The sequence below is a fragment of the Chinchilla lanigera genome, unplaced genomic scaffold (assembly GCF_000276665.1).
Source record: "Chinchilla lanigera isolate Chin_1 unplaced genomic scaffold, ChiLan1.0 scaffold00014, whole genome shotgun sequence".
NCBI classification, from domain to species: domain Eukaryota; kingdom Metazoa; phylum Chordata; class Mammalia; order Rodentia; family Chinchillidae; genus Chinchilla; species Chinchilla lanigera.
In genome coordinates, this window is record NW_004955415.1 from 6,767,429 (window position 1) to 6,788,268 (window position 20,840).

At 42.7% G+C, this 20,840-nt stretch overlaps 1 protein-coding gene across 3 annotated transcripts in view; it reads left to right on the top strand.

The window, feature by feature from the left end:
- Nucleotides 1-20,840, top strand: part of Dpysl3 (dihydropyrimidinase-like 3) — a 110,695-nt gene that overhangs the window by 64,217 nt on the left and 25,638 nt on the right. For all 3 annotated transcript variants that reach the window (XM_005380657.2, XM_005380656.2, XM_005380658.2), the window contains exons 2-4: nt 13,439-13,527; nt 17,746-17,930; nt 20,199-20,363. In XM_005380657.2, the coding sequence (XP_005380714.1) occupies nt 13,439-13,527; nt 17,746-17,930; nt 20,199-20,363 (439 nt within the window). The remainder of the gene's footprint in view (nt 1-13,438; nt 13,528-17,745; nt 17,931-20,198; nt 20,364-20,840) is intronic.

The window sequence follows — 20,840 nt, forward strand, 5'->3', positions numbered from 1 at the left end:
TCAAGCGTGGGTTGGCTTCCTGCCAGAACTCCCTAACTGACCTCTATGCTTCCACTTTGCCTACTCTTACCTTTATTCTCTGTGAACAGCCAGGATGATCACTTCAAAATGTAAATCAATGGCCGGGCTTGGTGGTGCACGCCTGTAATCCCAGCACTCTGGAGGCTGAGGCAGGAGGATCCTTGTGAGTTCGAGACCAGCCTAGGCTACAAAGTGAGCTCAAAGCCAGCCTGAACTGCATAGCAAGACCCTGTCTCAAGAAAAAGACCAAAGAAAATGTAAATCAATCTACACGCGCCCCATTCTCCAAGCATCTTTTACTGCACCTCAGATACAATGTAGGCCCGGGCCTGACATCCTCTCTGGGCTCCAGCCCTGCCCTGATTCTTCAGTGACCTGGCAGTGGTCATCCTCTCCTCGTACTCTCAGACCTGTCTGTTTCCAGCCTTGATTTCCTGTGCTGGCTATTTCTTCAGAGTGGGGGACAGTTTTTATCTAGGGTTTCAATCATGCCGATCTCTGTTACGCTGAGAACTTCTTCAACATGCCATTTTTGAAAACAGTTGAAAACAGTCCCAGACCCTTCCCGGACTCCTCCTCCCCTTTACCCTCTTTCTAAATTTTCCTTACCTCTGTTACAGTTATGCTCCTTCCCCAGCAATTTACTTGTTCTTTGCCCTTTCAATCACTACAATAGCAGGGGATTTATTTTGTCTATTACAATACCCTAGTACTATAAATAGGGGCATTTACAAACATTAAATAAAGGGATATAGAGATAGATAAATGGATACAAGGTCAACTTGCTCCTTTATTTTACCCTAATATAGTTTCCCTAGGTTAAGTGGTTTGGGTTAGCTGGTGTTTAGGAAAGAGGGTTAAGAAGCTGGGAGACCATGAGTGCCTGTGCTGATAGGGACCATGCCTGTGAGGGTCCCCTCCAAATCACCAAGGTCTTGCTCAGTCTACCTTTGAATGAGTGAATGATGAGTGGAAGATGAAAATGTGGGATAACGGGAAAGTGATAACAGAGGTGAGAACCTGCTGTGTCTGAGGTGACTTACCAAGATAGTACCTTGTTTGCCATTTTTTCAATACAGCTTAATACATGTCACAGCATACATTGTGCTTTAGTAGGCATGGAACACAGGCAGCTGCACACTTCCATCTGAAAACTTGTAAGGAAAAACACAGCCATAGAATACTATTCCAGAATGATCCCACAAAACAGTTATTCTCTGGTGATAGAATGTTAAGTAGTGATTAGGAAGAAAAGAACACAGCTTCATGCAAATAGGAATAATACCCGCATGCCTTTGAACACAGAGAATATATTCCTGCAACATTACCATGGTCTTTGGAAGTAGTAAGCAGTTCTCAATACATTCCATGAGAGACTGGTTACATGTGAAGCCTCAGCACTTTGTTGAAGGTGAAGAAACCTATAGTTACAGAATTAACTTATTGAGTGGTGTCTCATCTGTATATAATTCAAGAGCTGGTTTCATTCCAGGTCTACCTGACCTCTTGAAATCCCTGTCCTCAGGCCATCTGCAATTTTCCTGTCAGTGTGAGGTGGGGGAAGTTTGGGGACTGAGAGTCAAAAATAGCCATGGCTTTCATAGCTCCCTGTCTCTCAAATGAAAGCAGAGCTGTGGGTACATAGGTTTTTAGGTAGGGGGAAAGTAGTGACCAAGAGAATTAGTCATCACCATAGCCTGGGTCTTATGCCCAGAAAGAACCAGAAAAAAAGAGTGTTTCCCTTTCCTGCCTTAGTGCATATTCTGTTTCAAGGAGTGTGCTTGGGTCTTCACTGGAAAGTAGTTAAGGTACCTGCAAGAACTAAAGTGAACTAAGAAAGAAATAAAAGGATAGATGAAAGAAGGGCAGGTATCCAAGTGTATGGTTTTAACCTGAGGAGATTTGTGTTGTAGCTTTTAAAGGAACCAACATTTATTTAGCATCTACTATGCACCAGAACCTAGGCTTGATGCTCCCGTGGCTCTTTGGCTGCAGACATCATTGTCCTCATTTTACAGCCAGGAGACCAAGGCCCTTCTTTCCCACCCTCCCGTCACCCTCTCAGTCTCTGATTCGCCTCTTGAGATCTTGAGCTGCAAAGAGGACAGTGAGGCCCCCCTTTCCTCTTTTGTATGACAGACTCCATCTCTGATAGATGCAAGGCAGAGCCAGTGGGGGCATCTCTGCCTCCCAGCCCTCTCTCTGCAGCACCCTTTGAGGTGTGAGCTGGAACTCCGAAGCTATAAGTTCTCATAAACGTGTCCACAGTGGGTCAGTTTTAGCAAGCTGCATAAGTCTGTGGCTGTGTGCTTTTAACTGCAGTCCCCAAGAAGTCCCCATCAGCTTTGAAAGTATAATATCAGATTTGGAGAAGACTTCTTGTGGCCTCCACAAATAGATGGGAGCAATTGCCCGCCATTTGAAGGTGCCACTAACACATGCCAAGGCCACAGCCACTACATTCTGCTTCTGGGAATTGCATTTTGGCTGGCTTTCAGATTTAGTGAAAAGATTTCTTGTTTCTGAAAAGCAATAGAGTGGGAGTTTGCTCAGCTTCCCTATAATTGTAATGACCACTCAAAGCCAATCTTCAGCCAGAAATATTCAAAGAGGAGAACTGCCTCTTAGGAGGGAGGTGGACACCATTCATGCGTGCCACAAGAAGAGGTGATGTCACTTGCTGGTGTCACAGAGCTGTGACAGAATCCAGGGCTCCTGATTCCCCTCCCAGGGATCTTTCTACTATCCTTTGTTGCCTTTCAGTGAACATATCCATTTTCATAGTGGCATTAGCTCAAGTCCATGCATTAATAGCTGAATGTTCTCCAAAATCCCAGGCCCTTAATTCTGCTACATGACTGTATAGTTGGTCAGTCTGTCAGTCTCATACCTCAGTTTTGCCACTCCTTTTTCTGTTCTCTGTTTATTAAATCAGCCCTTTCTGGATATTGTGCATTGAAGCCACAGTTGACTTTGGGAGGTCCTGTCCCTTCTTCAGTGGCTTAGCTGATGCTAGCCTTCCTCTGCAGTATGTCATGCGTTTTCTAATCCATGTTCTTTCTGTAACACTGGACCACAGCAACGATTTTATTATTTTTCCCTTTTCATAATTTATTTATTAAATACTGTTAAAAAGTTACAAAATGTCACATGGATTTTGCAACTAAAGAAGTAATATAAATAAATTGAAGAAAAAAGCCTAAACATTTCCCCATACCTCCTCCTCCAGCTTCCCTTCCTCCTGCTGTACCCAAGGGTAACAATTTGTTACACATCCTTCCAGATCTTTCTCCTGCTCACACAAAACATGCTAAACATATGTGCATTTAGTGTTTGATTTGCTTTTGCAAGAGTTAGATCCTATTTTACTCAGTTCAAGATACAGATTTTAACTGCTTTAAAAATAGTCTTAAAATAGTAATCCATAGCTTGACATAGCTTTTAACTGCTTTAAAAATAGCTTAAAATAGTAATCCATAGCTATGACATATCATAGTTTATTAAATCATATCCCATTGTTAGACATTTGGGAACTGGACTGGGTGTTTTGTCTTTCCCTTTTCCAATAGCATTTGCATCTTTGTGGATCCTGCCCCCGCCCTTAACCTGTATGGTCTGCAGCATTAGGCTTCTTTGCCTTTGGACTTCTGGTCAGATTTAGGTTGGGTGCCAGTGGGAGATTGGAGGGAAGGTGAACAACGAGGTCAGGGTGTTTTTCCCTGAATCTTCCTGCTGGGTCACTGTGGGCTGGCTGCATGCCTCCACTGAAGGGTTCCAGCTTTTGCCGGGCAGCCCTTACCCATAGCTTGGCTTTTCCAGTTCCAGTAATCTCTCCCCGAGTTCCTTCCCTCCATCCCAGAGCTGCACATCCATTACATTTCCTAAACCCTGCCTACACTTTTTCAGACGATCCCTGTGTTAAACTCTCAATAGTTCAGACTGAGTATCTCATCTGTTTCCTGCTGATTGCCTGGAGTGCTAAAGGTTCTTTCTTGCTCATTTTTTTTTTTTTTTGTTTGTTTTTGTTTTTTTGTCCTGCTACTTACTGTAACTTTCTAGCTAGATCATTCTTTCCTTGGTCTCTAGAGTGGCCATTCTGTCAGCTTAATTACTTATTTATTGACTCTGATATTGAATTCCATTCATTTTCTTAAAACCTTCTAGAGCTCTCCAGTATACGTAGAATAAAAGTCATACTCCACAGCCAGCTGCCTCTTGCAGTCTCCTTCAGTAGTGTCAGCTTCGGGGCCCTCCCAAACCCTTACTTTCTCACTGAAATGTGTTCCTTGCCTCAGTACTATCGGCTTTCCCAGTGACTGGTTATGTGATGTTACACCATGAGTTAAGCTCTATAAGGCTTCGCTTCTTCTTCAATCCCTTGGGGATGATGACAGCATGTAATTCATAGCATTTTATTGAGGATTAATCGAACAGAAGGTACATAAAGCTTCTAGCAGTTTTTGATACATAAGAAGTTTTCAGTCAGTGCTAGCTTGAATTATTGCTCCCCTCTCTGACGAGAACTGTCTTTGGCCATTCCTGTGTGTCCAGATCAGCCATTTTCTCCAAGACCCTGATCAGAAAAGGCCTCTGAGCTGTTATTTTGGCCAGCAAGATTCTCTTTTCAATGAACAGACTTTGTTTTTTAGAGTAATGCTTTGGTCAGCTTTTTATCACTATGAAAAAATACCTAAGAAATTAACCTTCAGGAAGAAAAATTGATATTTTTCACAGTTCACAGTTTCAGAAGTTTCAGGCCATTGTCTGCTGGTTCTGTTACTTTGGGCTTGGGATGAAGTGAAACGTCATGGCAGAAGAGGAAGGCTGCTCAGCTTCTGGCAGCCAAGAGGCAGAAAGAGGCAGAAAGGCAAAGAAACGGGCTGGGACAAGAGACCCCCTTCAAAGGCACACTTCCCAGGGACCTGCTTCCTCCCGCTGGGCCCCACCTCCTAGGAGCCCCTTCCGTTATGAATTCTTCAATAGATTAACCCATTCATGAGGTTGGTGCCCTCAGGATTCAGCCTCCTCCTCATGTCCCACCTCTGAACATTGCTGCACTGAGGCTCGAGCCTTCCATATGTGAGTCTTTGAGGGGATATTTCATATTTGAACCATAACAAGTAGTTTAGGTTCATAGAAAAACTTTGCATAAAGTGCAAAGAATTCTGGCTGTGGTGTACAGTATAGTTGTTCGAGTTGATGAGACAGTATTGGTATCACAGTTGACAAAGTCTATAGCTTTCATCATGATTCACTTTTGGTGCTGAAAGAATGATGTCATTAATCCACCATCACAGCATCCTCTGGGATAGTTTCACTACCCTGAAAATTCCCACTGCTCCATTTATTACCAATTCACCCCCACTTCTCTCCCCAACTGCCACCACTGGTCATGCCTAATTATTGACTAATTATTTCACTGTTCCTATAGTTTGGCCATTTGTCTTTTTACTTCACTTTTATCATGTCTTTTACTTCAATCTGCTTTTTGTTTTTGGCTTACTTTTATTGCTGTTTCATCTTTGTTTCTCTGTAAACCTAATATAGAACATCACGGCTAGTTGTCATGTTTCAGGAATGAATTATTAATCTTGTTTATCCTCAGAATCAAGGTCTGGGTTGAAATTTCAGGCACTTCATCCTCATGCAATAGGCATTTGGGTTTTGCAGAAGCTCATGGGCTAACAGGACACAGAATCCTGTTAGGTGGAAGCTGGATCCAACCTCTCCAATCTGAGAATGTGCAGAAAGCTTTCCCCATGCGCCTGCGGTGAAGAAGAAATAATGCAATTCAAAATTTAAAAAGTAATAATATACAGAAGTATCACATGAATCCAGACCAAAGATGGGTGTGAATTGGTTCTCTAAAGGGCTGACTTCTCTTTATTCCATACTGAATTGTATATGCTGGTCCTGAGCACCGTATCTGTGAGGATTAACTAATGGTCAACTTATAGCACCCAGATGAACTGAGTCAGTGTGGCTCTGGGTGTGGAAGGCCCGCTTGAGGACTGCTGCTAGCAGCCTAAAAGGAGAACTGGAGGGAGTGATGGAGTGCTGTTGATTCTCCTGGAGAAGCCTGTCACCCTGGTTTTCCTAACATGAACTCAACTGTTCTCATTATCGGAGGAGCTCAGGTCCTCGCTGTTACTGAAGATGGCTGTGGTTCTCTTTCAGGTAACTCTGGTCCTTACCTTGAGCATTGCTCCCTGGCTCTGGTTCAGATCCCTCAGCCTGCTGGCACAGATCCTTCGTTCTGCTGGTGCAGACTTTCTAGCTTCCACCTCTGGCCTTTAGGCTTTCCTAGTATAGATCCTTGATGCCGACTTGCGTAAGACATTGTCATGTGGTCCAGGCCTCCAGTTGGACTTGTGGAGGTCATTGCCATGGGCTCTAGGTCTTCAGCTGGACTCGTGTAGGACATTGCTGTGGGATCCAGGCCCTCCGCTGTATTCTTTGGGTCTCTAGTGAGTCAGATCTCTTGCGTTATTCTGCATTTGACTTTTTGGGTGACTGTTATAAAATAATCCTATATATTATGTGTCCTATATTAAATCTATTCCCTTGCAAGCCCATACTACAACAGTTTCTCTAGGCAATTTATATGTCATGATAATAGCTACTTTATGTTTATACTGCAGTTTGTGTTTGACTTTCTTTGTATATCTGTATAATGAGAGTCATAAAGTGGAAGTTGTATCATGCTACCAGTAATATTTGTGATGTTTATTGCTTGTGAACCTTTTGAACATACATACCCATACCACTAATTCAAACACAAGCTGTGTGAGGTAAGAGTTTTTATCTGTAACTTATAGATATATAAATATGCTGTCTAAGAGACATGCTATACCTTCATCTAGCCAAGAAGAGTGAGGTCCAGAGACATCAAATCTCTTGTCTAAAGTTACATAGCAAGTTAGTGGCAGGGATGCTAATGTAACTTTTAATTCTCAAATCCCTTAGTTCTGGGAAGCTGCAAACTAATAGCTGCAAACTGCTATTAGTGGAGATTTCTGTCCCAGACAGCCACCTTCCCATTGTTCTCACCCAAAAGCCCAATGAAAGATGTGCCATAATTCTGGTTTTCATCCAGATCTGGAGCATCCTCTTTTCCAACAGCACATACTTATTCACCACCTTGCCCCTTTCCTGTGTTCCCATAAAGTTCTTATCCCAAGTGTGACCCCAGATCATCTCCTTTTTCGGCAGTATTGCCCGATATATCTGGGAGTCCCCACCATGCTACTTCAGGTTCAGCTTTAATTTCTGTCAGGTCCATGTTTGCCCCTGTGGGTTGTCAGCGCGTGTTGGTACATGTTCCCTCATGTTATTCCATGTTGTCCTGGCCCATGCTTTAACAGCAAGGATTATATTCTTGCTGTTACATCAGATCATTGCATGTTATTCAAGAAGAGGGTGTTAAATAACGTAGAATCACATAAAGAGAAACTTTGTCCCCCTTCTAATTATGTTTGAAATCTTCTAATTAGATCAAAGAAAAAGTCTGAGTGCCCAATTCACACCTGCCTGATACTTGATAATCTTTTTTTTTTCCCCACAAAATAGCAGACCTGAGGTCATTTTTCTGAGCCTTCTTGGAGACAGCAGAATATAGACAAAATTTAGTAATTTTTTCATTATATTTATCCCTAGGTTTACTATTTTTGGCAAATAATATTGGCTTAGAATTTATAGGAGTAAGACAGCATTTACTTTTAAAGTACATTTATTTAAGGATAATGCTGAGCAAATAGCAGCACAGTCTGTACCAGGGTATGTCAAGTATCATGAAGCAGGTGCCTGAGTGGCTGAGGCTTGGGCTCTTCAAACCCTGCTGAGCTCCCTACAAGAACAGAAGGACTCTGTGCCCGTCGGTGCACTGTTGTTCACCTTTCCCTCCACCCCGACCCTGCCTCGCTTTCCTGGTCTGGTCATCCACTTGAGCTTATTTGTGTCTGGAACCCTAGTGAAGACTGAGAGACCTTTATCAGGGGGCTGGGATTAAGATGCCATCCACAGTGCATTCCCCCATCCACTTGGACCCAGGGCAGGCCCCATCACTTATCAAGCCCTTTGATAATGACAGCTTTAAATGATAACCAAGAAATTCTGGGAAGAGAAGAATGTATGTGGCTGGCTTTGATGAAAGCTTAGCAGCCTCTCCGCCCTGACTGATGCCTCCCTTGGCTACTGCTTCCTCTGCCTTCCTGATTTTCTTACCTTCTCTACCCCTGCAGGGTCAAATCAAACATAATAAACAGAACACAGTGCTTCCCATGTCCGTGTACTCTGCACATGGCTTGCGTTGTGAAGGCAGTGCCTCAGGTTCACTTGCATCCAGCATGCTTTGGAGGTCTTAAGTGTGTTTGGGTATGAGAGAAAGGAAGAGTGTGTTGAGACTCTCAACTGTAGCAGTTCTGAGCTGTGGAAGACCCAGTCCTGCTCAGTTTAAGTAAAGAGTCTGAGCTGAAAAGCTGGACTGCTCCTGAGCATCTGGCTTCTCCCAGACCTTTCTCTCAAAGACATCCTTATCACGGAGGGTCCTAGAAACAGATCCATTTGCTAAGTAGAAAGGGTGCGTATAGGACTACTTTCTAGACCACTTTCCATTCCTGCTGGAAGAGGGTAGTAGTTATCTTTTTACCTGGGTTTATTTGCAGAAGATGCATGACCTGGAAGAGCCATGGAAACTTGTACTGTGCAGGTGTGTTTCAAAGTAGAAGTCTTGGCTGACCTTGGCTGCAGGTGGCAGGCATGTAGAACAGTTGCTGAGGCCTGGCTGGGGACCATCTCTGGAATTTCCTTTATAGTAAGATCTGTTTTATTTTGATTAACAAGTGCTGGTTCAGTTTTTATTTGTAAGAGAAGAGCTTTACAGTAGTGCATTTTGATTGTAAGGAATGATCATAATGACGGCAGCTCACACACACAGCATTTACGGTGTGCCAACCAGGGTTCAACCCTTGGCATATAATATACTCCATAACCCTTGCCAGCACCCTAAGAGCAACATAGAATTGTCCTCATTTCATGGGTGAGGAAACTGAAGCTCAGAGAGGTGAAATTATTTGTCCCAACTAAGTGTTATAGCTAGAATTGACACTCCTGTCTGTGTCTCACCCAGACTTGCATATTTAATAGTAGACCCAGGATGAGAACTCTGGTTTTTTAAGAGCTTGGTCAATACCTTTTTCTGAGTACCACTCTGGGTCAACTGGACTGTCTGAGGAAGACTGGTTTTTTATCTCTTCTTTAAATGATGTTGGTTGGGGAAGAAAATCAACAAGATTTCATCAGTGTAGCCTGTCCGTGTTAAAATAGGAAGAGTAAGAGTGTTTTTAAGAAGTCAAATCTAATTGCCCAGATGGGAATTCATTTAAAATAACCAGCTGTGTCCTCGTCTCCTCATCTGGATTTAAAGAGAATCCTGAACCCCCACTGAGAGTCAAAAGTCTCTGCTTTGTGATTTGAATACAGGTAACAAAATATTTGATTTTTAGAGATCCATTCTCCATTTCATATCCTCTTTTTCTCTTCATAGGACTGTAGCTTTTTATGAACTGCTAGGATGGCTGCAGACTACAGAGCAGGTGTATCTTAAGCGCTGATTTGATTGAGGCTTCAGGCTGATTTGATTGAGAGGGAAAAGGTCTGTGAAGGGCTCCGATTTCCCCAAGAGGCAAAGTCTCATTACCTCGGATCTACAGAAGTAACAGTTTGTGGGGTGTCTATTTGGTGTAGGGAAACTTTCATTTATATTATTTGCATTGAAGACTTAGAGAAAGAAATATATACAATAGCTTTGGTTTGAGACTCTTTCATTCCCTATGCTGGTTTGAATCGCTCATAATCATTTGTAACACATCAATGACTTCCTCCCTCCCTTCCTCCCTCCATTCCTCCCTCCTTCCTCCCTCCATTCCTCCTTCCTTCCTTCCTTCCCTCCCTCCTTCCTTCCTTCCTTCCTTCCTTCCTTCCTTCCTTCCTTCCTTCCTTCCTTTTCTTCCACTGTTCTCTTAGAAACTCAAATTTTTAACTTACCTAATCATTATTATACCCTAGAAGGGAAAAAAACAGACCTTTTTCTCACACTTTAAGGAACCTTGCTACCCTGTACTGCCTAATTGTCCCTTTATAAATTGCATTAACACATTCAGGCCATAAGGGGCAGACTTAATGCACTTATTTTATGAGCAGTGGCTATAAGTTAATGGAATCTTAAAGTTATCTGCAGCAGAGAACTGATCAGCAGTTTAAACACTAGAACAGTCAGATTCAGTATCAAACAGGAAAGAGAATTCTGTCAGAAAGACCCCGTGTCCTAAGATGTAATTATCCTTGGAGCGGAGGCCTGGAGGAAGTCAGTGCCCTGGATTTCCTTGGTGGGACTTATTCACTCTGTCAGCTAGAGTAAGGTACCTCTATGTGTACATCTTCCTACTTGGAAAACAGATATAACAGTATTTCTCCAACATACTCAAGGCTTTTAAATTAATGTAACATACTATAAATAATGTTAATGAAATAAATATGTCAGATATTTATTAGGTTTATTATACTTGGTGTTTCTCTAGGTATCTCTGTCTCTCTGTCTCTCTCCCTGTCTCTGTTTCTCTCTCTTTGTCTGTCACACACACACACACATCCTCATTCTTTGCAGCCACCTTGAGAGAGATAAGCTAGATGTTATTGTCTACTTTGGGCTAGTGAAAACACTGAGGCTCTGAGAGGTCGAGTCCTAACTGAAGGTCGCAGTCTAGTTAAGTGTTCTGTCTCTTCTCCCAGTGGTAGGGTACAGCTGGACCCATGCTTGCCAGCTGTTGGGCTGGCATCCTGCTGTACTGTATGAGGGTTTGGCACCCAGCCCTTGATAGCTATGAGGGTCTAAGGCAGAGCTTCCTGCTTGTTGCAGGGTGTGAATAGCTTCATTTTGGGTTCTTACACCATCGAGATTACCAAGCACTAGTCAGGCCTGGTACTGCATGCCTGTAATCCCAGCACTTGGGAGGCTGAAGCAGGAGAATCTCTGTGAGTTCAAAGCCACCCTGGACTACATAGTAAGTTCAAGACTAGTCTGAGCTACGTGAGATCCTGTCTCAAAAAAACAATAACACACACACACACACACACACACACAAAAGTACAGGTTACCCCATCATGCTCTAGAAATAGCATCATTCTTCATGTATTGCATTACGTGGGAACGACTAGAAAGCTCTGAGCTGGACTATGGGTGCTTGACAGCCTTAGTTGCCAGAAACAGAAAATAAAGAGCCCTAAGAAGGCATGTTAATGATTGAAGGTGACATTGTATCACTGTGCTGGGTTTACGCGTCTTGTTGGTGTTGATGCTAACTTGTGTTCATCTTTGAGTTTTGTCCATGGGTTCATGCACAACCATGCTTTGAATCCAGTGATGTTTGGCTTTCTGTTGCCTGGGGCTGGTCAGCAGCACTGTCATCCCCAAGCCTCACATTCCTCAGTGCTGAGATCCAGAGTTGTTGTTCAGACTCTGCTGTGTCTAAGGGCCGGTCTGCCTAGGCTGTCCTTTGTAGTGGATTTTCCCGTGCAGGGAAAGGGTTGAAATTAATCATGTGGAACTTTAGGATGGAAGGATAGAGAGTAGGCTGAGGACCCCCTGGGGAAGCATGCTTTTGTTATGGGTTCAGGTTTAGTGTTTTTACTCTGTGTAATGAAAACAAATAACAGCAATAATAGTAAATACTTATAGCCCATGAACATGCCTGTGAAGCATGTGTGGTGGGAGTTTATATTTGACTTTGTTTCCTCACCTTCCTTGCTACCTATGTAGGGTTTTTCTGGACCCCTCATTGGTCTGTATCTTTTATAAATCCTCTGCCCCAGCAATAGGACATGATGAAATTTCCTGTTTTCATGCAGCACCTTGGAAGCAAGAGAAACTAACCGATAATTGTCTGTCTCAGATGGGGGCCTCCACATCTCATTCTCTGCCTGTGTGCTCCCACTTCCACCTGAAGCCAGAAGTTACCTGTCTGTGAACTGCCTCCTCCCTAAAGCTGTATCCTCCTTGAAAGCTGTATTCTCACACAGGAGCCAGGGAGCAAGCGTCCAAAGAATGGGGATGCTGGATTGTTAGGAAGGGAAGGAAGCCCTCCTGCCCTTGACTCCTCTATCCCTCACCCTTAGTGAGCAGCAGCACAGTGAGTGCTGGCCTTGAGCACTTCGACCCACAGCTGCCTTTTCTACACAAGTCTTCACTCCTCAGCATGCTGTCATTCTGCCTCTCGTTGTATTTTCATTCAGACTCATGTATTCCTTCTGCCTAAGGAAGTGCCCCATCCCCACCTTCATCTCAATGGTTCCTCCATGGAAAGACTTTTTACAGCCTCTATTTAAACAAAAGCCCTACTCTTGTATTGTGTGACACTTAATGCGATGTTACATTGCTGCGTTTTGTTGGCTTTATCTATTGCTAAACTACTATAGTAGATGCTAAACTACTCTCGTTTCATGACTTAGTAGGTCTTGTTCACAACTATACTCTTCCTACCTAATGATAAAAATTAAATAATTGCTTGGTTAATCAGTGTGTGGTTGATTGACAAATGGATTAATGGATGGTTGGATGGATGGGTGGATGGGTGGGTGGATGGATGGATGGATGGATGGAAGGAAGGAAGGATGGATGGATGGTTGGATGGATGGGTGGATGGATGGATAGATGGGTAGATAGATGGATGGATGGATGGATGGATGATGGATGATGGATGGGTGGATAGGTGGATGGATGGATGGATGGGTAGATCGACAAATGGATGACATTGAAGTCTCTAAGTTGAGTTCTTCACAAAATCCAGCCTACCGTTTTTTATTCATGCCATAGTTCCCCTCAGCCAGGCTCCTCTGTGGTCAAACAAAGCTGTCTGTATCCATCCAGTCAAAAGCTCAGACCTCAGTCTAGGCTCTGTTCACTTGATGGGATCTGTGATCTCCTGACTTACACAGAAAGTATGTATTTATTTTGCTAATAATAACCTTAGAGTTATTTTCATTGTTTCCAGTTGAATCACATATCCAAATTTTGCATCTCTCATGTTTAAAGCAATAAAGAAATCCACTAAAAATGTGAGAGATTCTGAGTATATAAAGCAAATATAAATGCTGCATAATTTCATCACCCCTGAGGTGAATGCTGTATTTCGTCTTCTTTCCACTTAGCGATTTTTTTATACTCTCACAGTTGTGTATGTGTATGTGGACACATATGTAAGTATGCTGAGTTTTAAATATAACATGCAGTGAGCATGACTTCATGTTATTATAGGTGTTTTTAAAAGCCTGTGACTAGAGCAGTAAATTGAGTAAACCTTAGCAAACCACTCTTCTCTGAATCCTGGTTCAGACAATAACTCATATTTTCCTTCTTTTCTAGAGTGACCGTCTCCTTATCAAGGGAGGCAGAATCGTCAATGATGATCAGTCCTTTTATGCTGACATTTACATGGAAGATGGCTTAATAAAGTATGTATATAGAACCTTTCTTTTTATTTTTGTACTTGTTGTTTTCAGTGAAGGCCTAGACAGAACCTTTGATTGCATGTATGAAGTGAAAAATCTGAATTTGATGAACAGAACAATTCTGAGGGCCTCTTTGTGCAAGTTGTCTTGATAGGCACTCAGCAGGTCATGGAAAGGTGGAAGATGTGACCACTGTCCTTATGGATACTGGGAAATGTACACAAATTACACTATCCTAAAAATAACAAGTATAGGGCTAATAGTATCCCTTAGTTACCGTGGGCTGATCAGGTCCCAATCTCCCAAATGAATGTACAGTGAAAGCTAAATAAAAATAGGCAAATGGAATGATTTCAGGGCTCAAGGAGGATCAAAGCCCTCTCACAGAATTCGAAATTCTCTCAGGGCTAAGACCAAGACCTTCCCTGGTGGCCTATATTTCTTTAGTTATTAGAAGAAGGGAAGGGAGTCCTTCAGAAGGACAGAACCACTCAAGGACTTCTCTAAGTAAGGTATTAAGCTAATCCACTGAGGAGTGAGATGCCTGAGACTACAGTCTTTATCTAGTTGAAGTTGGATCCAGGTGTCCTTGGCTCTGATCTTGTCTTATCCTTTGAGGCTTTCCAGCTTCATCCTCCACTACAGGCCTTAGTAGGGATTAGTGGCTCACAGAGGTTCACCTACTACGAGTCCACTGCCCATCTCCAGACAAGGAGCCTAGGCCTTGGACAAACTCACAAGTAAACGTGAAAAGCCAATTCATTAGTTTAAGTCCTGCTCAGGGCTGCTTCGTGGTGGTCTCCATCATCAAGGCCTTTGTAAGAAGTGTCAAAGAAGTTGAAATCAGAATACGTGATTTGGAAACACACAGAAAGAAACCCTGTGCAGGGAAAGTTTTGGTGTCACTAGACTATTTAAACAGAACCAGGATAAAAGAGTAAAACTGAAAGGGGCAGGCACAGGCACTACTTGCATTTCAGACATGATTTTTAAATAGGTTCCTGAAGGACGCATATTGTAGTTTCTTTTATTACATGGCTTGCCGTTAGATGCCTAAAAGAAGTGGGGCCAGTTAATTATGTGTAAGTTCCTTACATAGTGAACTTCAAAATAGAACTTGATCATATGCAGTAAAGTATACCACTACATGGTAGGATGTTATAAGATGAGAGTATCCCACCCATCTTCTTAACGACTTCTGACCACACTCAGTTCTATTTTTATATTATTCAACATCATTGGCTAGTTTAAGATCCTAGTTATAAGAGATCTCTTAATTACCTTTGAAAATCTGGCTCAGGTATAATTTTCTACCAGGTCCCAAGTCTAAGCTCACTTCCCTTTCCGTGTCCTCAAACTTTTGTGCATTCATCAGTCATAGCAGTTCTCAAACATCTTATGCGTTCATCGGTCATAGCTAGGCTTCCTGGAGATCAAGGGTTATATCTAGTCCATCGCCATATCCCCAGCACTTAGCCTGTAATTATTAGCACCCAGCTACCTTTTATTGCATGTGCAAGAGGTCAATCACTGTGTTAAATGTTTTACACGTCTCCTTTCCTTTAGTCTGCCAGCAATTCTAGGAAGTATTGTTATCTTCTTTTCTCAGATGAGCAGGAGGCACATAGAGTAAATAACTTGTTAAAGATCAGCATATTTGTCAAATACATTGAATAAGTGAGTAACTGAACAAATAGTTGAGTGCACAAATGCAAGAGTGAAGATATCCCTTCCTAGTGGCTCACCAAAGTTATATCATTACTTTTCCTGTTAGAAGCAGGAAAGGTAGAACTAATAGGAAACCAAAAAGTATAATAATGAATTCAATATGTAAGCCACAATTGATTGTATATTTTTCTATTACTGAAATTATTACGTGTTGTTGGAGGTATAAGTTTTCTTCCTCAGAGGCTTGCAGAAGTGGACTGAGTTGGTGCCTGATGCTTCCTCATTATTTCAGATCACACGGGAGTCATCACTAACTGATCACGTAACTCTTTTGCGATTGAGCCTTAAATCAGGGTTAGAGTCTGTCTTCATGCTGTGCTTCACGCATCTGGTAGGAGAGGTAAATATATAAGATGAATCCTTTTTGCCAGGTTTGTTAGAAGGAATGGGAAGCTATTGTCAGGGATAGTGTAGAAGAAATTTAGCCATCGCTTGTTAGATGTTTGTGCTTGTAGTGTAGAAAAGGCTGGATAAACTTGGGCTTCATCTAATCCAGAAATGTCGTGTATCTCCTACAACATCCTAACTCACAGGGTATAAGCACAGAACTAATTTCCTCAGTCGTTGCATAGCTACATGCCCGGAGGACTTTCTATGGGCAAGGCAGTTGGTCTGAGGCTCTGGACACCTCTATGTCTCATACTACAGTAGATATCATTGGCCCCAAATGAACATGCTTTCTTCTCCCACGGACCTTACAGTCTTTTAGGAGAACAGAGATATCTATATATATGTGGAGGATCAAATATTATCAGTGAATAGCAAGCATTAGTAGAACAGATGAAATTCAGAGGACAGAAAGGGCTGATGCTTAAGTAGAGCAGCTGATGTTTATTGAACCCTGATATGCCTAACACTATTGTTTGATCTTACCAGATAATAAACTTAATCTATACAGCTCTACAGAGGTGGCATTTATTGCATTTTACAGATGCAAGAATTGAGGCAGGGTGAGGTTCAGTAACTTGACCATGGTCATACAGCTTGTAGCTGGCAGACCCAAGATTGTGGATCTGACAACACAGCCACCCTCTTATTCTTGTTAGACTCAGATGTCAGTAGAACTTGATGAAGGAGAGGAGATGAAATTTGAGCCTTCAGTAATTGAAAAAAGGGGAGGCATTTCTGTTTCCTACTTGATGTTATGCTAATTGTCAAAACAAGTGAAAACACACATGAAAACACAAAAACCAGGCAATTCTTCATGGACTTGGTTCTCAGTTTCTCTCAGGGGAAAAACCAGCAAGGAAGAAAAATGGGAACAGAATAGGCCCCTGTCTGGACTAGCGTTAGGGCCAGAGGCTGCATTTTTCCACAGTGTGTTTTGAATTATGGTGGCCCTGGAATGGCCCCGTGGTGATGTGGTGAAGTTAAACTCTCAGAGATGTCAGAAATACTGCAGTTGCAGAACTCAGAGTTTGACAGGCCCATGGTAGGCTTCTTATCACACCAAGAGAGAACCTTTCTGGCTGGCTGTGTACAGAAGGGGAAATATTCGTGCCATTAGCAGTAGAGCACCTGTGTAACCAACATAGGAAATGTTAAAGGATAATGTGGTAGCTGCGGATCCTACGTGTATCAGAAATCTACATGGACAGGTTTAAACAGCTATTTAAATCAAGGATGTAAAATCACATTAAAACCTGAGCAATGCTGGCTGATCTATAAATCACATTGTGTAGGAAGTAGCAGCACTTTTCACATTCCTTGTGACGTGTACCTATTGGCTTGCTTCCTCCTGAGTCTGCCCCACTTCTCCCTGGGATGCTCTGGGGCTTCCTGGGCCATGCTGTGTCTCAGCGGTGTTGTCACAGTCTCCTTCCTTAGCTTGAAGTTTCTCCTGAGTCCCTGACTCAGATGGTGCCAGGGGCATCTACATCTTTGACTTTACCCCTTATGAATCTGCTGTGAGCTGTGGTTGATGATAAATCATTAAGAAAGACAGAGTTAGGTGTGAAGACTAGGGTAGAAAGAGATCAGGCAGAGTCTTTTCTTAGAAGCACATTGGGCCTGCTTACTGGATAACTACTAAATTCCCACATCTGTTCTTGCAGTGACTCCATATTTTCTTCTCTCTCTGAACAATCCATTATTTTATACTCTTTAGTGCCTTTCCCAATGTTACTCCTCACCTTCAACATAAGTGTTGAACAAAATGAAGGGAATAATTAAAACACTTTTTTTAAAAAAAATACCCACATACACTATATTCCTGATACTATCAAACCTCTGGGGTTACGGTATAAAACTAGGACACATAGTCCCATACAAGTTATTGTTGTGTCAAAACAAACACGTGTCTTCATAATGCCCTATCAAATCATTTTGTATCAACAAAAACACATATATCTATCTTTGTTTTAAAATTCCTAGACTTGTGAGTCACTTCAGACTACTTTAACAGGTGTATTAAGATGTCTCAAGTCCTTATGATACTATCCTTGTCTTGAGAATGGCTTTTTAAAGTTGCCAGTTGTCTCGTTGTCTTTCCAGGCAAATTGGAGACAATCTGATTGTCCCCGGAGGAGTGAAGACCATCGAAGCCAATGGGAAGATGGTGATCCCTGGAGGCATCGATGTCCATACTCACTTTCAGATGCCCTACAAGGGGATGACCACAGTGGATGACTTCTTTCAAGGGACAAAGGCTGCCTTAGCAGGTGGCACCACTATGATCAGTAAGACCTCAGATTTTACATTCTTGATGCCCAGAGGCATGTCATCAGCAAACCAGCTAAACACAGTGCCCTCCGTTGATATCTTGTACACTCCTCTAAAATCGCTTTGTGGATTCTCTAGCTGACGGGACCTGAGAAAAGCAGGCTGCTCTGGGGGAATGGGCAGCTCGCTATAACTGCCCAGAGGAGATTCCTGAAGTGAGCAAGTGTGAAAACAGCCAGGGGAATGAAAAGTTGCAGAAATGATGACAGGGACTTACAGTTCTTGGGAAATTAGTGGGCTTCACTGAATTTAGTGCTATTTGACCAGTTTTGTACCTTTGAGATTGGATAAACCGTGAGAGTGGTTCCCTTTTTTTATTTTTTTATTGTTCTGATTTTCTTCAGTTTCATTTCTGGTAAGTTGGAATTCCAGAGAAATCTAGGGAGTTGTATGCCACTGGATTCCTGAACTGATGGCGTGCCAGGGTGGTCCTTCCTGTCCCAAAGGAATCTCAGTGAATTGGGTCCCGTCTCAGTGCTGAGCCCAAATGTGGTCAGCCGGAGTACTGTTTATTTTAACATCATACACATCCACCCACGAGCACGGGACAGCCTGAGCTGTAGAATAACCCACTGTCTTGAATGCCTTTCAGCAGGGGCCCTGGAAGGGTTCAGCTTAGCTAGTGGGGTGTGGAAGCTGAGAAAAATTGCATCAGGGCCATAAAAGGTGCAATCCAGGGAGACCAAAGCTTTTCCCCAGCTGAAGGAAGGAAGCCAGCTGACTTCTCAGCAACTGCCTGCCCAGGAAAGCCCTAGTGTTGCTCCAGACATTAATAACGTAGCTACAATCATTTGCTGTCTGATGAGTGCACTGGGGCTGCCTTTGATAGAAGGTTGAGGAAACATGTGATCTTGGCCAGGTGTCTGCAGCCAGAGCAAGAAATTGGGCCCGAGCAGCATCCTTGGGATGCATGTTATGCTTGGTCTTCTGCATTAGGGAAGGAGCAGGAGGAAAGCCGGACAGCCAGGTGATAAGGGGAAAGCATACCAGGACCCACAGAGCATTCATGTTTTTCACAGTTAACTTAGAAATCCCAGATGTGCAAAAAGAAAAGAAACCTTGTAAGCCCACGTCACTGTTAGGGTTGGCTGTATACTTTGCACATATTTTTCCCATTTAACAAAAATAGGACCCCAGTATTTGTACAGTACTGTAATATCCTGTCATTTTCACTCAATTACATGTCACAAATATCTTTCCACTCATTTATGTTTACTCTATCACCACATTTCAGATGGGTCATCACTTTATGAAGGCATCATGATTTACGTAGTTAACCAGACTTCCCTAGTGTAAAGATTCCAGTTCTTTCTGATTTTTCACTTACATAAATATGGTAGCATATATCCTTAAAATCAAGATTTTGCATCTGTCCACATCTCTTTTCCTGGGCATAATTCTTAGGCATGGAAGTGACTATTAAGGTATGAAAAATACTCAGAGTTCTTATGTACATTTCAAAGTTATTCTCAGGAAAGTTGTACCATTTCACACTTTGTCTTAGCAGGCTCGGGGGAAACTATGAGAGGGTAGCTTTTGTGTTATCCTCACAGCTGTAGAGGTGATTATTTTAAAAACAAAATTATCCACACATGCAGGAGAAAGAGTAGTTCTGAGCTCAAAGACACTGACTGGATGCTTGCCAGAAATGTCACAGGGAAATGAGACCTGTGGCCATACTGCTGGATTTACATAACGGATGAGAGTTCTTTGTTCATCAATGAGCAGGAAGGCCTCCCATTTCTTGTGCTTGGCATAACTTTAAAACCCACCCTTCTGCCTGGGAAGAAGGTCCAGCTTTTACCACTGGCAGTGACACAGCCCTGGTAATGACAATGTGTGATAAGCAAGCAGTTATTAATGGTCAGCATTTATTGAGTACATACTATATGCCAGCCATAATGTGGAGCACTTTACATGGATTCTCTTATTAAACTGTATAACATACTCTAAGGAAAACACCATTACAGTTGTCCACCCTACATGGCACCTGTTTTAAGGAGAAAAAAACTGAAGTTTAGAGAAGCTAGTTATTTTTCCCAGATCTCATCACAAAAAATCATTTAAATCATCAGCATCCTCATAGCTACTAGGGAACATTTTCTAGCTTCATTTCAAGCTTAGGAAGTAGGGCTTGTGCTGTTATAGCTAAGCTTGCAGGAGCTGGCCTGGGAAGGGGGAGAAAAACCATGTCTGAGTCACCCATCAGGGCTTCTGTCACTCAGTTGATCATGTGGTGCCTGAGCCTGAGTCCAGCCTGACCGAGGCCTATGAGAAGTGGCGTGAGTGGGCCGATGGGAAGAGCTGCTGTGACTATGCCTTGCACGTGGACATCACCCACTGGAACGACAGCGTCAAGCAGGAAGTGCAGAGCCTCATCAAGGACAAAGGTGACCTGAGCATGCACACCCTCCTCCCTCTTCCTTTGCATCTCCTTGCCTGTTCTTCTTACACTGTCAGTTCATTCCAGTCTTACTTGGAGTCTACAGCATTAAGCTTGAGAGCTCGATGCAGGTGTTCCACTTTGTACCAGGCACTTGATGGAGTGTTACTTACCTCTTCCAGGATCCTTTTGAGCTAAAGATTGCTACTCGCACTTTGCAGCTGGTGAAGCTGAGGGTCAGACTGACTGCCCAAGATGGCAGAATTAGTAAGGAGTGGACCTACCCAAAGGGGATCTTCCTTGCTTCTATCCGGTCTGGCCCATTTTGTAGAGGAAGACACTGAGGTTAGGAGAGGCTGATGTATCCTGTACAAGGTCACCTGGACAGCAAATATGAGATTAGGAATTTCAAAGTTCTATCATTTTTACCACAAAGAGCAGACCATTGCTCTTATGTAGCACTGACATCCTCAGAAAAATCTAA